Here is a 16,558-nt window from a genome sequence, read left to right on the forward strand (position 1 = left end):
TGTTGTACTTTTCAAATCTTTTAGGGTAGAACAGAAGATTTTTTGCTGCTTTGACTATTTGAAAAGGACACTTTGATCATCTTGTTTATTAAATCTAGTGATTACAATTATGCATATTGTATGTCTGATATTTTATGCTGTTATAGACAAATTTTTATTTATCCTTAACATCCAATTTAATTAACACTTTCTATCACACTCTTGCTCCCTGGTCAATTTGTTACCGCCCCCCCCCCCCCCCCCACTTTTCACCGGCAACACATTTTTACGTAAAGAATTTATAATGCATCATTAACAACATTTATCATCTTGTATTATTTATGACAGACTCTTCTGCTAAAACAGGGTTTGAGATCCCACTTAACCTGTTTTATCTTCAGCATCACAAAATCTGATAAATATTATGTGACCAAGAGAACAGAGAGAATTTGAGTTACAGGGTAGGCTGGGAATAGAAGCAGGACTAAAAAAAATGTCTGCTAATGGATATCCATACCATATACTAATATTGCAGCCCAGTTTTTTTTTTTTAATTTAATTTATTTTGTACTATCAAACCGAAACAACATATAAACATGAACATTCTTAACATACATTCTGTGTTTGGTGTACAATTGATGGCTCACGATATCATCACATAGTAGTATGTTCATCACCATAATTTTTTAGAACATTTGCATCACTCCAGGAAAAAAAATAAAATGAAAAAACTCACACATACCATACCCCTTACCACTCCCTCTCATTGACCACTAGTATTTCCATCTACTCAATAGATTTTAATCTTTGTTCCCTTTTTTTTCTATACCCCTTACCACTCCCTTTCATTGTTCACTAGTATTTCAATCTACTCAATTTATTTTAACATTTGTTTCCCCTATTATTTATTTATTTGTAATCCATATTTTTTACTCATCTGTCAATATCGTAGCTAAAAGGATCATCAAACACAAGGTTTTCACAATCACATAGTCACAGTGTGAATGCTATATACATTCATCTTCAAGAAACATGGCTACTGGAACACAGCTCTACAGTTTCATGCAGCCCAGTTTTAAGAAAATGTTTGTGTTCATCTTTAGATTCACCAAAACTTTGACACTTTTCTCTAAATCTACCTAAAATAGATAATCACTTAAACGTTCTTTACATATTGTAAGTAAAGTTCTGGAAGGAAAGGAGTCATTACAAATCTACCATATTTCAGGTTTAGCACAGGAGAGACATATGTCAGGAAAGGTTTAATAAAAGGATACGACCCAATTAGGGGAAGGTGGCAGGGAATTTCAGGAGCAGAGAAGATTGTACAACTCATGATATGAAAGAGAACATGATGCTAAAGCAGAAAAGTATACTTAGGGCAAATGAAGCTAGATTAGTCACAGGGTGGCAGGGGATAAGGCTGGAAAGGCAGACAGAGGCCCTATCATAACAAACTGTAATGAACAGTTTGACTTCATTTTTTAGTTTGCTCCATGAAAGAAAAAAATCATAAATTGGACTTCTCAAAATTAAAAGCTTTGGTGCTCCAAAAGACACCATTAAGAAAATCACAGACTAAGAGATAATACTGGCAGATCATATATCCGATAAAGGAGTCACATGCAGAATATACTTATAAGTCAGTAAGACAAACAATTCAGCTTGAAAACAGGCAAAAGATTTGAAGAGACCCTTCAACAAAGATATAGATGCTAAAATAGTTTAACCTATTGCATAGGTAGGTGTGTAACAGTGGTTAAAAGGGATTTTCTATATGTCGCTGGTTAAATTTGTATAGGTAAAGTATTATTCATATATATAAAGACCGCATAAAATTCCTAAAATTTGACAGTGTTCTCACTGTGATATTATATCCCACTACTAATCTGTATGATGTTAAACACTGGTACAGTGTTGTTAGGCACAGTTTTAGTTATTCTTTAAAAAACTACAGATCATAGAAAAAGCCAAATTTTCAGCTGCACTGCTTTGCTAGAATACTTCACTAAAAGAATATGTAATCAACTATAGGTCAGAGCTCCATCTGTAACAAGGAAAAACTTCAAAAGAGAGGCAGGACAGGGCAGTGCAACGGTGGCTCAGTGGTAGAATTCTCGCCTGCTGGAGACCCAGGTTCAATTCCTGGAGCCTGCCCATGCAAAATCAAAACCAAAAAAGAGAGGTAGGACAAATAACGTAAATTATATTTAATCTGTTAACCTAACTCTGGTAAATGTGTACAAGTAAACCAGAACAAAATCTGCTATGCTCTATTAATATAAAACAACTGTTTAATGTTTTATTTCTGAAAGCAGTTTCATTTATATATGCTTGTAAAAATTTGAGCTTAGATTTTAAACTTTAACTGTTATCATTAAATTCTGAAATGCTTTGCTCTTTATATAAGCTAGTAGTTCCCTGGAACTACTGTGTGACACCTGTTACTCAGATTTAGTTCTTCAGCTCTGAAAGTCAGCATAAGTCCATACAGCAACTGTTAAAAAACTGAAAAAGATCAAGCTCTGATTAGAGGTATGATGAAACTTATCTGGTTAAAACTAAGGTAAATTAGTATACAAGGTAAAAAATAATATTGTTTGTATTTTAAAGCTTTAACTTTTATGTGAGACAGAAAGAAAAATATTCGTTTTGCCCCAAATTTAAATTTTCTGTAGCATACTATCTAATCTGTCTGGTCAGTTACTTTAAACAATTTAATTCAGCTTTATTTGATACAGAACCTGGAATAAGGAATAAAATTCTTAATATTCTGTACAAGTTAATGTTACACCATAAGGCAGAATATTTTTGGAAGAAAATGGAAGAGTATTTGCAAAGTCCCTTGAGGAGCACAGAAAAATAGAACTATTGAATTTCCCCACCTGGGGAATTCCTGACATTTTCTTAAGTAAGAGGGGCTCTCAATTTAATAGGCAAAGACCTCAATCTTGAAGCTTGGTTTTCTTATGAAACTTAGTTCTGTAATATCAAACTGAACCTACCTAGGATTAGTACCTAAGAGTCATCTCCAGAAAATCTCTGCTTTTGCTCAAATGTGTTCTCTCTTAGTCTAAGTCAAACTCTGACCTTTCCCCCTACATGGGACATAATTTCCAGGGGTATAAGCCTGGCCGTTGCATCATGGGACATAATTGGCCTTGGCATCATGAGATATAAGTTCCAAAGATAAGCCTGGCCCTGGCATCCTGGATTAGTTGACCAAAAGGGGAAAAAAGAGTTGCAGTGGCTAAGCGATTTCAAATAGAGTAGAGAGGTCATTCTGGAGGTTACTCTTAAGCAAGTTTCAGCCAGATATTGCAAACTGCCACAATATAGCAAACCCCAACCAACAGTATTCCTAGAAACCCTGAAAGATAATCCGGTCTCTATAAAATTTTACTTACTGAGTTTGTTTTTCAGAGACTTAAAACCTCCAGATTGTTCTAATGCCAGAGAAGTTCTGAAACCCAGAAATACTAGACTTTCCAAGAATAACTGGTTTCATCATTTCATTCCTCTGCCCCTTAATTAACAACGTCCCTTTTCAGCCTTGAATGATTTAGTAGAGTGTCGCCCAGACATCCCTCAAAATTGAGAGATAATTATCAAATGAGAGTGTGAACTGTAACCGAGAAATTAGGATTTAAGGGATGATTTTGATTACTGAATCATTATATTCCTTTTTGCTTTCCAGTATAATAGAGTAGATAGACGGAAATAACCTGAAATACCTAAACTATAATTCAGCTATTCTGATATCTGAAATGATTGTAAAAGCCCTTATCTTGTGCCTTTGTAACTATAAGAGTTCTTATTCCTTTTATCTGGTCATTTTCTTATACAGCAAAGGCTCTAATGCTAATGAAGTATTTAAAGTCAGCTATTAACTAGCTTCAGCCCCTGACACTTATAAATCATATCAGCTAGACTCTGCTATTGAAAGATAACTTTCTCTTTCTTTTGGCTATACCTTTAGTACTGAAATGATAGCTCTGCCTTTCTCCTTTCAGCTTATGTTCTCCTACTGGAATGATACTGTCTCCTTTTCTGCTTTGAACTTGCTATCCGAAATGACCACATCTCCCCTTGCTAAAATCCTGAAAAACCTTGAACCCCCTAAACTCAGAGAGACAGATTTTGGGCCACTGGGCCATCTGCTCTCCTACTATGTGCCTAGTAGTACTCTCTTTGAAAAAAAAAAAAAAGGTGGGGGACAGAGGCATATAGGAAAAGTATATGTGCATACTACAGATGTTAAGTTTGTATCAAAGCAAAATGACTGTTATATAGTTCGGATGATAAATTTCAAGCCCATGGTAAAAACAAGGAGGAGAGATGAAAAATCCATCCAGACAGAAATTAGAAAGCACTCAATATGTTACAACACAAAAAAACAAATAAATATAAAAGTAGCTTTAAAAGATACAAGGGACAAAAAGGTTCAAGATTTACAAAGGCTAAATGCAGAAGAAATTCCATATTATCAGTAGTGACTTTAAACACGAATGGATTAAACTCTTTAGTCAAAAGGCAGAAACTGGCAAAATGGATAAAAAAGAAAGACCCAAAAATATGTGGTCTGCACGAAACTCATTTTAAAGTCAAAGACACAAGTAGGTTGAGGATGAAAAGATGGAAAAAAAAATACCATGAAAGTAGTAACCAAAAACAGGCTGGGTTGGCTATACTAATGTCAGCTAAAACACTTATAAAGGATAAAGATGGTCATTATATACCGATAAAGGGGATAATTTAAAAAGAAGATGTAATAATTATAAATACATATGCAATCAACTTCCACTTACAACAGTAACCAAAACAACCAAATATCTAGAAATAACCCTGACCAAGGATATAAAAGACTTGTATATAGAAAACTACAAAGCATTGCTAAAAGAAATTAAAGAGGGGAGACCACGGTGGCTCAGTAGGTAGAGTTCTCGCTTGCCATGCCAGAGACCTAGGTTTGAGTTCCGGTGCCTGCCCATGCAAAAAAATAAAATAAAATAAATTAAATTAAAGACCCAAATAAAGGGAAGGATATTCTGTGTACACAGATTGGAAGACTAAGTATCGTTAAGATATCAGCATTACCCAAAGAAATTTATATATTAATGCAATCTCAATTAAAATTCCAACAACCTTCCTTGCAGAAATGGAAAAGCCAATCATATTTATATGGAAAAATAAAGTAATGGTTCAAAATAACTAATACTATCTTGAAAAAGAAAAAGTGAAATCGGAAGACTCACACTCCCTGATCTTGCAACTTATTACAAAGCCACAGTAATCAAACAGCATGATACTGGCAGAGAACAGATATATGGAATAGAACTGAGAGCTCAGAAATCAACCCTCACATTTATGGCTAACTGATATCTGACACAGTGGCAAAGACCACTCAATTGGGAAAGAATCGTCTCTTCATCAAATGGTGCTGGGAAAACTGGGTATCCATTTGCAAAAAAAAAAAGAGGACCCCTATCTCATACCATATACAAAAAAACTCAAACTGGATCAAAGACCTTCATATAAGAGCTACAGTTATCAGACTCCTAGAAGAAAATACAGGGAAGTATCTTCAAGACCTTGTATTAGGCAACAGCTTGCTAAACTTTACACCCACAGCACAAGCAGCAAAGGAAAAACAGATAATTGGGATCTCATCAAAATGTAAAACTTTTGTTCCTCAAAGGACTTTATCACGAAAGTAAAACAAAACCCTATACAATGGGAGAAAATTATTTGGAAACCACATATCTAATAAAGGATTAATATCCAAAATAAATGATAACAAAAAGATAAACAATCCAATTATAAAAATGGACAAAATATGTGAGCAGACATCTCTCCATAGAAGAGATACGAATAGCCAGAAAGCACGTGAAAAGATGCTCAACATTATCTGCCATTAAGGAATCAGATATCATTTCATTAGAAATGGCTGTTATTAATAAAATGGAAAATAACAAGTGTTGGAGAGGATGTGGGAAAATAGTAACACTCATTCATTGCTGGTGGCAATATAAAATGTTGCAGCCACCGTGGAAGACAGTTTGGCAGTTCCTGAGAAAGCTAAGTATAGAACTACCATATGACCTGCTAATACCCACTACTATGTATATACCCAAAAGAACTGAAAGCAGAGACTCAAACAGATATTTGCACACCAATGTTCATAGCAGCCTTATTCTAACTGCCAAAAGTTGGAAGCAATCCAAGTGTCCATCGACCAATGAATGAATAAATAAAATGTGATTCACAAATACAATGGAATATTATTCAGCTGTAAAAAGGAATAAAGTCCTGATACATGCGATAACATGGAAGAACCTTGAAAACATCCTGTTGAGTGAAATAAGCCAGACACAGAAGGACAAATATTGCTATGAATAAGCAATGTTGTGGAGTAAGAATCTAGACTACAGGTTACCAGAGGATGGGGTGGAGATAGGGAATGGGAAGTTAAGGCTTAAAACATACAGGGTTCCTATTTAGAAAGATGAAAATATTTTGGTAATAGATGGTGGTGATGGTAGCATATTATGAACCCAAATAACAGCACTGATATATTATCTGAATATGACTAAAAGGGGGAAATGCTAGATTGTATATGTGGTAACAAAATGAAAAGAAAATTAAAAAAATTAAAAACAAGAAAAAAAATTCATGGAACTACATTACACAGTGAACCTTAAGTTAAACCACGGACTTTAATTAATAGTATAATTATAAAAATGTGGTATTATCAACTGTAACAAAATGTTCCACACCAATACAAGGTGTTGGGGGTGGCATGGTTGTTCTGTAAATCCACAACTTCTCTAATAAAGAAAAAAAAGAAACATAAGATAATACCTCATATCCACAAGAATGACTATAATGCAGAGTTTCTATATAGGGTGGTGGAAATTTTAGTAATATTTAGAGGTGATGGTTAACAAATTGTGTAAGTAATTAACAACATTGAATTTTACAACTGTCGTTAAAAAGGGAAAATTTAGGGGTATATCTGTTGCTAAAATAAAAACTAAAAACAAAACAAAAATAACCATAGAACTGTACAACACAAGTCTGAAAACTTATGTAAAGTATGGACTATAGGTAATAATATAAATAAAATGGTCTCTCATCAATTATAACAAAGATACCACACCCCAATGCAAAATGTTAAAAATTAGGGTGGGTGTATGGAAACTTTTTATTTTTATAAGACCCTTCTGTGAACCAGCACCTTCTCTAATAGAAGTAAGTTGGCCAAGCTGTGGAGAAATGGAACATTTATTTATAACCTTTTGGAAAAACAGTTTGGCAGTTTCTTAAAAATTTACCACAAAACCTAGCAATTTCACTTCTATTTATTCATTTAAGCAAAATGAAAACATATATCCACACAGGCTTGTATGTGAATATCCATAGCAGCTGCATTATCCACAGCAGTAAAAAAGTGGAAATAGTCCAAATATCCATCAAATGGTGAATGGATAAATAAAATGTTGCATATTTATTCAATGGACTACTATTCAGTAAAAAAAGTAATGAAATATTGATGAACTTCAAATGCAGTACAAAAAACTATGCATTGTATGATTACATTTACCTGAAATTCTAGAAAAGGTAAAACTAAAATGATAGAAATCAGAGCAATAGTTGTCAAGGGCTACTTGACAACTTGAGTGAAATAAGCCAGACACAGAAGGACAAATATTGCTATGAATAAGCAATGTTGTGGAGTAAGAATCTAGACTACAGGTTACCAGAGGATGGGGTGGAGATAGGGAATGGGAAGTTAAGGCTTAAAAGGTAGTTAGGGGAGGAAACTGAGTGCAAATGGTCTTAAAGGAATTTCTTGCAATGACAGAAATGTTCTAAATGCTGATTGGAGTGAATTTTTAAAAAAATTTTTAAATTAATTTTTAAATAAAAAAAATATATATGACAATAAAGAAACACAAACGTTCCTAACATATGATCATTCTGTTCTACATATATAATCAGTAATTCACAATATCATCACATAGTTGCATATTCATCATCATGATCATTTCTTAGAATATTTGCATCAATTCAGAAAAAGAAATAAAAAGACAACAGAAAAAGAAAGAAAACGAAAACAGAAAAAAAAAAATTATACATACCATACCCCTTACCCCTCTGATTGGGGTGAATTTTACTATAAGTAAATTATATCTCAATAAAGCCAATTTAAACAAAAATATCAAAATTATTCTAAAGCCATTCAAAGACAGAAAGGGACTATATTGTATGGAGACAAATTAGTTTGTTGAATCAATCCAGGGTAATAATGATGAGGTTTTGAATGACAGCAATAACAATAGGTCAGAATGAGGACTTGGTCATTATGAAAGGTGGATATAAAACTGGGGGAGGTGTTTAACTCCTATGCTCTTACTTGGAAAACTGCAGAGTTTTAAGGAAGATAGAAGTTTCAGTAGGCAAGAAAAGGTGATTAAATTTATTGTTGTATACTTTGATTGTTAAGTACTTGTAGGACAGCCAAATAAAAAAGATTAGAATGTTGGAGATACAGACGAAGTTTAGAAAAGAGGTTTAGGCTTGAGCTATTCATCATTATACATGAAGTGTTTAGCAATAACTGAACACAGTAAGATCTCTCTGGTGCTTTGATAAAAGTCTAGGAGAAAAAGATGATCTTTTAAATGAAGTCAGAACTGAGCATCAAATGAATAAAATAACTGCCTCTTATGTATGAAGCATCTTTAATGACAGAAATCTGAAATGCTGTTTCCTCCTTCCACCACTCCTATTAGTATTAGTCATTGTCTGTACTTAAATTAGATCAGATTTTCCTAACTGTGGGCTAATGATTAGTATTTTCTTTTTCTACATAAGAATCAGCTCAGAGAGTTTTTTTTACCATCTGTTTCACCAGAGCATATTTCTTCAGTTTCTGTCACTTGAAGGCTCCCACTTTCACTTATATTTTCTTGTTCCATTGAAAGGTCCAGTTCTTCATCTTGAGTCTGATCAATTACAGTGGGCAAAGGCTCCGGTTCAAGGTGTAAAATCAGATTTCCTTTCACCTCTCAATAAAGAAATAGAGAGACATGTTTCCATTCTAAAATGACTTTAAAAAGAATGTAATCATAAGGTTTCAAAGGCCATCACAGATTTTAGGTCTAAAATGAGAACCTTTTTCAAACAAAGAACTCATTTCAAAATAAAAGCTACTTCATCATGATAAATATATTTCCCCACCAAAATGTTTAAAAGCACTGCTGAGGTCATAAATCCCACATAGGTTTCACTGGAATAAAATCAAGGGACTTAGAGCCTCCAGAACTGTAAGTTGATAAACTTGCATTATTTTAAGTCACTAATTTTGTGGTAATTTGCTACAGTAACAACAGGAGACTAATAACTGCATTTTATGAATTTTCGTTAGAAAATAAAACACTAGTGAATGTTTATTGAAAATATCTTACTCCTGTCTGCATTGTACATATCTTCAAAGGCAAATTCCAGCTCTCTCTGCCAGTCTTCTTTCATTTCATTGCGTTTATATGGAAGTTCAACCAGTTGTGGTGGCATTCGTGCTACGGTCTGTCTTCTACGTGCCAGGTCCTCTTGTTGTAGCTGTTTGAGTTCTTCCATTAGTTTTTTTTGATTCTTCGAAAACAAGGAGAAATAATGACAGCTGAGTCATAAACTCTGGATATTATAATCAATTGTAAGGGAAAAGGAGGGAAAATAGTGAGATACTGAGACTGAGATTCCCTTCCCTCCTGTACCCTTAGTTCTGCCACAAAAAGACATTAATTTATTCATTCAACAAACATCTATTGAATACCAGACAGAATGCTAAGTGCTAGGGACATAATTTCTGACCCTAGACTAGTAGTGATGTATGTTAGTATGGTATACTGGTCAGGCCATAAAACTTCAAAAAAACGTCTGCCAGTTACACTTTTCCATTCTGATAAAAACTATGAAGTTACTGCCTATATAAGTCCATGGCTCATGCTGGTGGCTAGATGGCACCCAGTCACCAGCATGTATCAATCTGGGGTAAGCACTAAGACTCAGAGTGACTGTGACTAACGAGAGAATATTTCTTGTAACTTCACACACTACGAATCCCCTTTCTATTAAAGGTGATTTGTATGTATCTCCCTAAGCTTAAAGAATCTAGCTAATGTGAAGGTTTAAGGTGTTTTACTAAGGCTATCTAATCCAATTTTGATGGTAAAGGGTAGGGAGGGAGATAAAGGAAGACCTCTGATCCCTCAGAATAAGGATTTAGCCAGACAGAAGAGGATATAGCATGAAGAAATGGAAAGGAAGGCAGGGGATATTTAGACAATAGTACAGTGTTCTTTATAGCTAAGGAACAGAGGTAAGGAAAAAAATAAAGTTGGGGAGGTAGATAAAGATCAAATACTATTTACAATGGACACTAGTAGGAAATAAAATTCCAGGCTATAGCTAATTTGCAGCAAAAAGGTTAAGATGGAAAAGGAAATCCTCTAAGAGCTATGAGATTGCATGGTTTTGACAACCATTCTTATGTAAGAAACAGTCTACAATAAGGCAGAGAGGGCCTGTATAATAAAGCATCTGTCAGTAACATATGCACACTATTCATTCTTTTGCAAAGTTTTAAAATATCTTTTTCATTTGGAGAAGAATTTTTTTGCCATGCTCTGATGAATCAAATTATGAAAAATTTCATTTCAATTGTATTAAGATTCAAATCATCTCATTAACTTCAAAGTTTTTTGAATAAATACACTATTTCTGGCTTGGCATATTATTCTACTTGGTTTATTTATAATAATGACTACAACCCCCAACAACAGTTACTGTGTGTGAGCTTATAAAATTCCAGGTACAATTCAAAGTGCTTTATTAAACTCATTTATCCTCACAAAACAGGATGAAACAGAGCTCAGAGAGATTAGGTAACTTGCCTGAGTTTAAACAGCTAAGTGATGAAGAAGAGAGACAAACTCAGGTAGAGTGAATATGGAACTACTTCCTTAGCCTCTAAATACTATTGCTTTTTATTTAAGATAATTTTTCACGTGTTTTTCCTTCCCCTATCAATTTAAGCTTTAAAAAAGAGAATTACTGATAATAATTTGGACATTCAGTTCTTTTAGTTATAATTTACTCCAAGTTTAAAATGCTAAAAATTTAAGGGAGAAAGTCTTAATTTAGTTCAAACTATATAAATGAATTTTCAAAAGATAGGCATTAAATTACCACTAATCTACTTTTGAGTTCATTCCTAAGATGAGTGCTTAAAACATTCAAAAGCATTAATCATATTCAGAAAATAAAATCAGACTTCTAACAAGATAAATCATATTCATGGTTATGTATCAACACTAAGCACTCAATACTATGCATGAACAAAGTGAAGCTGTATATAAAACTTAAAAGCCAGTTTTTATCACATATATTCTGCAAGTCTGGACAGTCACTTTTGCAAAGTTTCTTAATAGCAAGGATCATGACTTTACCTTTGGATCAATATTTTGTAACGCCAACAAGCGCTTTGCTGAATAAACATTTATTCAATTGAATTCTCAAATTTAAGGAGTGTTAATGTAATTCAAATAATTAAATTAGGAACCTGATTAATTTTTCTCAGGTTATTTTTGGATTGGTTAAAATATTAAATTTTTGATAAATTCACAATTAGTAATGGTTTTAGAGTATAGTGAAATAATATAAATGAGAACAGCTTAACTCAACTTGAACTTGCAACAGGAAGGTAAATTGGGAAAAATGAAATCATTATGAATCAGAAAATATTTTAATATTTTAACACTTTTCACATTTCATCTCCGTAGCCTCTACATTAATCAATTCTGCAATGCTAGCTATAATTCTATCAGTTGTAATCTCAGGTAGAATTCTTACTTGAGCAAAATGGATCTTTTTCATTGCCTGGAAACCCCGTACATGTGCCTTTTCAAACTGTTCCATTTTTTCTTGTGCTACTTGTTTTTGTAGTTCTTCCAAACGTTTAGCTTCTTCTTCAGCAGCCAAATGAGCATCTGGCTAGTATTCAGTGACATTTTAGACAATTAAAAAAAAAGTATGAACTGAAGCCATATCTAAAAAACAAAACTTTAAAACTGCTTTTCTACTCAAGTCAAACAGTAATAAGAGTTTTATTTTTAATAAAATATCAGGAGCATAGATCTATGAAAAGAATCAAATATGTTACAAATAAAGTAAAAAAAAAAAAAAAAAACACAAAAAAGCCCCACAAGAATTGTTATGCCTTATGATATCAAAATGATTTACCTCATGACTGAATAACAAAATTCTATCTTTTATAGCAGGACACTATAAAGAAGTCAAGTTAATTTCATACCAGGTAAGGCTACACACAATCGAAGAAAATTCTTCCATCTTTTTTTTTTTTATTAAGTAAAGAAATTTCATTAAAACAAAAGTGTTAGAAGGTAAACACCTACAAATCTATTAAGAAACCATAAAAATCAAGTAAAAGAAATAATTTAGGGAATCCTCACAGCTTGGCTTTGGTTTTCAGCAAAAACTTGCTTGGCTTCAGCCTCGTGAAGCCCAAAATACCTACTTCCAGCTTTCTAAAACTTGTGCATAATCAATGATCATATGAGTGCACAGCCAGCCATTAGCTCATTAGCGTAACAGTAATACAAAAAATGCACATAACCTGGGTTTATTTTTTATTCTCTTACTATTTACTTACAAACATAGACAAACATTCTAAATATAATTTGGAGTGAAAACCTTGTATACTTTAGCTACTGAAATTCTATTGGTCAATTGAAACAATAATTAATGATGATTGCAAATGCTATCAACTTTTTATGCAAAATTATTTCAAACTCTTAAGTAGTGAGATAAATAGATAAGAGACTGACAGTCAATATATTAAGAATGAGTGCATTTCAGGATATGGTCATATAAATTAGGTCCAGATGCAGATAAAGTTCCTCAAGTGCAATTTCTTAGGTACAGCTTCTCAAAGTACAAATAAAAACAAAACAAAATAAAAAAGAGTACATTGGTCAAACATGTTTATGAAAAATACTATATCCCTTTTGAACAATTCATTTCAGCTAATCTAAATAATACCAGGCAGAATAAAAAAGGTTAGATAAAATCAAAATTATAATCTTTGTGGAGTTATTAAGCAAATTTAATATAACACTTACAACATTAAACAAAATAACCTTTAAGGACAATATTTTATTCCACTTAGACCAGGAAGTTTTCCAGAAAAAGTCATTTAAGATTTCATGTATATGGAGACCAAATAAAAGGAGGATGTCAATTTTGGTCAAAATCTTAAGAGAAGGAAAAACTGCAAAATAATATACAACATGAATGATAAACATCTTCAATCTAGACATAATAAAGTATATAAAGGATAGGAGGCAAAAAAAAAAGGCTAGAGAAATATTAGATACCGCAACAAGTTTTGTTCTTACTGACCAAACTTCAAAGCAAGATTTTATAAGAATAACTGTAGGAAGATAATCCCTTGTAGATTTGTGTCAATATAATTAAAAATTTAAACAAAAATTTAATTGAAATCATTGCAGATTCAATTTTCGATTGTTGGAAGACAAAAAAAAAGTGAAAATTGCATAAACTATGAATCTCAGTCAAAAAATTCTTTTTAGAAACCATTTTCTCAAAAATGTTTTAATAATTATAGTAAGTATATTTTAATTAAATATTAATAAATCTAAGATTATTCTAGCATCTTGGAAATTCTACGATGGTGATATTCATCTTAGGTCTTGACTGAATATTGACTTTAACACAGTCTTAATATTGAGTAGCCAACCAAATGTGTTTCTGGTACTTTCTAAGCTCTGTATGACTGCTATATTGAGAAAGTTTATTTTCCTAGTAGTCAAATATGTCTACAAACATGAAAAAAAAGAAAAGAAACAAAAAAACTGTTAAAAAGAAACGGCAGTCATAACAACAAGGAGATATCATTTGTCATTCTTTTAGGACTGGCAATAACCTTTTTAGGCCATGATACTCCATGCAGGTAAGGGTATGATAAGATAGCCATTATCATAAGTTACTGATGTTTTAAAAAGGCAATTTAATGATCTGTACTATCAGCTTTAAAATATTTATACAATTTGGATCCAACAAGCAATAATTTCTCTTCTAGGAATCTATGCTAAATATTCAAGAAGGATATAGACAAAAATGTACAAGATTATTATGTTAGCATTATTTACAAAAGCAAAAACAGAAGTAATAGGAGAATGGTTAAATAAATTCAATGATGAAATAGTAAGGGTTTTAAAATCAAGTTTTTAAAGAATACTTAAGAATACAGGAAACTGATCTGAAAACTACGCAAAACGAAAAAAGTGATTTGTCAAACAGTATAATATAATCCCAGCTTGGTTTGAAAAGTATGTGTATATGTTTACATATAATTAGACTAATGAATTCATTGAAATATTAATCATTACCACCTTTTGGTAATGGGATTGTATTTTTCTTATAGTTTATGGTTATACACAGTCATAAAATTTGCACAAAGAGCATGTGTTATTTTTGTAATAAAAAAGTTAAAAATCTATTACTTTAAAATCTTACTACTTAAGTAGCCAACTACTTTCTTCCATTCACATTAAACCACTATACACCTGACATGAAAATTCATAGCATACTTTAAAGGTTTTTGATCACCACTATACTAAGAGGGTTAGTAGAGATGGAAATTTGGGAACATGAGTTATAGAGCCAAGATAAAACTCAATGAACAAAGAGATAATGAAATGAGGGCCATATATACAAACAATAAGTCAATCACCTGCATTGTGTCCATCTCCCTATTCACAAGAGTAGAAAGATGATGGTAGGTAGAACCACTGGTCTTCACTGAAGAAATTCTCTTTAATTCAATGTTCTGAAAAAAGGATCATAAAAATAAATTGTCAGGTTAACAGCATTAGTTTTCATATAAAGCTTGATCTAATGCCAAAAAGCAATTTTGTACTTGAATCTGTCAGCCTGATTCCAGATAAGCTGAACATTTGCTCACAATAAAATAAGTCCTTTTTCCTCCTAAGTTAAAGCATTTTCAGTTTTAATAAAAGTACCAGCTTTATTTTTCATGATTCACTATCACAAAAACATTTTTTAAATGTCTTTAATGTAATCAACGTCTTTCATTCGCCTCGATTTCTGAGGTCATTTATTTTGTAGTTGAAGAGCCATTTCATCTTTAAAACTCCTGAATACAAATGCATTCATCTTACAAGACATGTCAGGTCAAATTACAAGCACTTCACTGTATTTACAGGAAAAAGAGGACATGCACTATTCTGTCCTATTACATGTTTGATCATAAAAATCCTTCTGTAGTTCACACTAGACTTACTTCTAGATGTTTAAATGACATATTTTCAGCTCTAATCCTGAAACACTGGGCCATGTTTTTAACAGTTCTATGAAAAGATAATGTTTGTTGACATTTATAGAATTCATTGTCTGAACAGTTACAGAGTGAACTCTGAAGTATATTCAGGGGAAGCTAAGTGGCACAGTAGAAGGATAATGAGCTTTATAGAATCAGACACTTTGATAAAAACTGTGCTTCAAGTTTATATTCAAATGGTGACACAGATGCACCTATACTCTGGGTATACAATACAAAGATCTTATACAATGCAGTCCCAAGATAATTACCTCACAATATAGCCTTTCCCCAACCAGGACTCTTTCACTCCCTTTCACCCCATATATCTACAACCAACTTAAACATTTTCAAAGATACTGCCTTTTCCCCAATACTTTCATAGGCATGGGTAATGCACCTACTCTGAAACACTGTTTTTAGTCACAGAAGAATAGAATATTATCACCTAGATCTTGGTTTCTAAATGCGATTCTCCACTAAAAAGAACAAGAGCTCCCTGGAGATTTCAGATCTGAAACAGGAAAAGTACAAAGTGTGTCTGGATCATTTCCTGGGCCACAAAGCAAGGAAGTGTTTGAGGAGCAATGGGGATATAGAGTCAGCTTGAAGAGGTTCCCGCTTAATAAATTTGGGATATTATAAACATCAGAAAGAATAATGACTATACTTGACTCTGCGTTACTGAATAAACAAAAATCCACAACTCTATAGTGAAAGAAAAAAACTCATTTGTGATATTGGAGTTGATTATTACAACTCTTTACTCTGAAAATTGGTAATGGGTTTGGAAACACTAAGACTATACTCTATGTTTTGTTTTTTACTAAGAGCAGTTGTAGGTTTATAGAGAAATTATTACCCTGTCTTTTAAAAAACTAATTATAGTTCATATCTACTGGTAATAGAAAGTTCTGTTTTCTGTCTTTCTTTTTTTTCTTAAAGTAGGCAAAGGAATAAATGTAGAAAGATGTTAGACATCTGCATAAGCCAAAGTATCCTCTCATAGATTATGTGATTAAGGGGAAATGTATATCTTTATGATGGCAATCATTTGCAGTCACCACCTTAACCAACTGATCAAATTTAGACTCACCAGGGGAATAACTGATCAGTATGTGCTTCTTGACATGGTGC

The 16,558-nt window shown here is 32.7% G+C and overlaps 1 protein-coding gene across 8 annotated transcripts in view; it reads right to left on the reverse strand.

The window, feature by feature from the left end:
- Window positions 1-16,558, reverse strand: part of CEP295 (centrosomal protein 295) — a 52,861-nt gene that overhangs the window by 24,515 nt on the left and 11,788 nt on the right. For 7 of the 8 annotated variants that reach the window (XR_013156648.1, XR_013156647.1, XM_077113251.1 and 4 more), the window contains 4 exons: window positions 14,816-14,911; window positions 11,893-12,033; window positions 9,450-9,633; window positions 8,882-9,049 (listed from right to left, as the gene is read on the reverse strand). Coding sequence is in view for 6 of the 8 variants with exons in the window: in XM_077113251.1 (XP_076969366.1) it covers window positions 8,882-9,049; window positions 9,450-9,633; window positions 11,893-12,033; window positions 14,816-14,911 (589 nt within the window). In the remaining 2 variants the exon portion in view is untranslated. Of the gene's footprint in view, window positions 1-8,881; window positions 9,050-9,449; window positions 9,634-11,892; window positions 12,034-14,815; window positions 14,912-16,558 lie in introns of those variants that run through there. The other variant, XM_077113253.1, reaches the window with a different exon arrangement.

Source organism: Tamandua tetradactyla, chromosome 8, assembly GCF_023851605.1.
Source record: "Tamandua tetradactyla isolate mTamTet1 chromosome 8, mTamTet1.pri, whole genome shotgun sequence".
Classification (NCBI taxonomy): domain Eukaryota; kingdom Metazoa; phylum Chordata; class Mammalia; order Pilosa; family Myrmecophagidae; genus Tamandua; species Tamandua tetradactyla.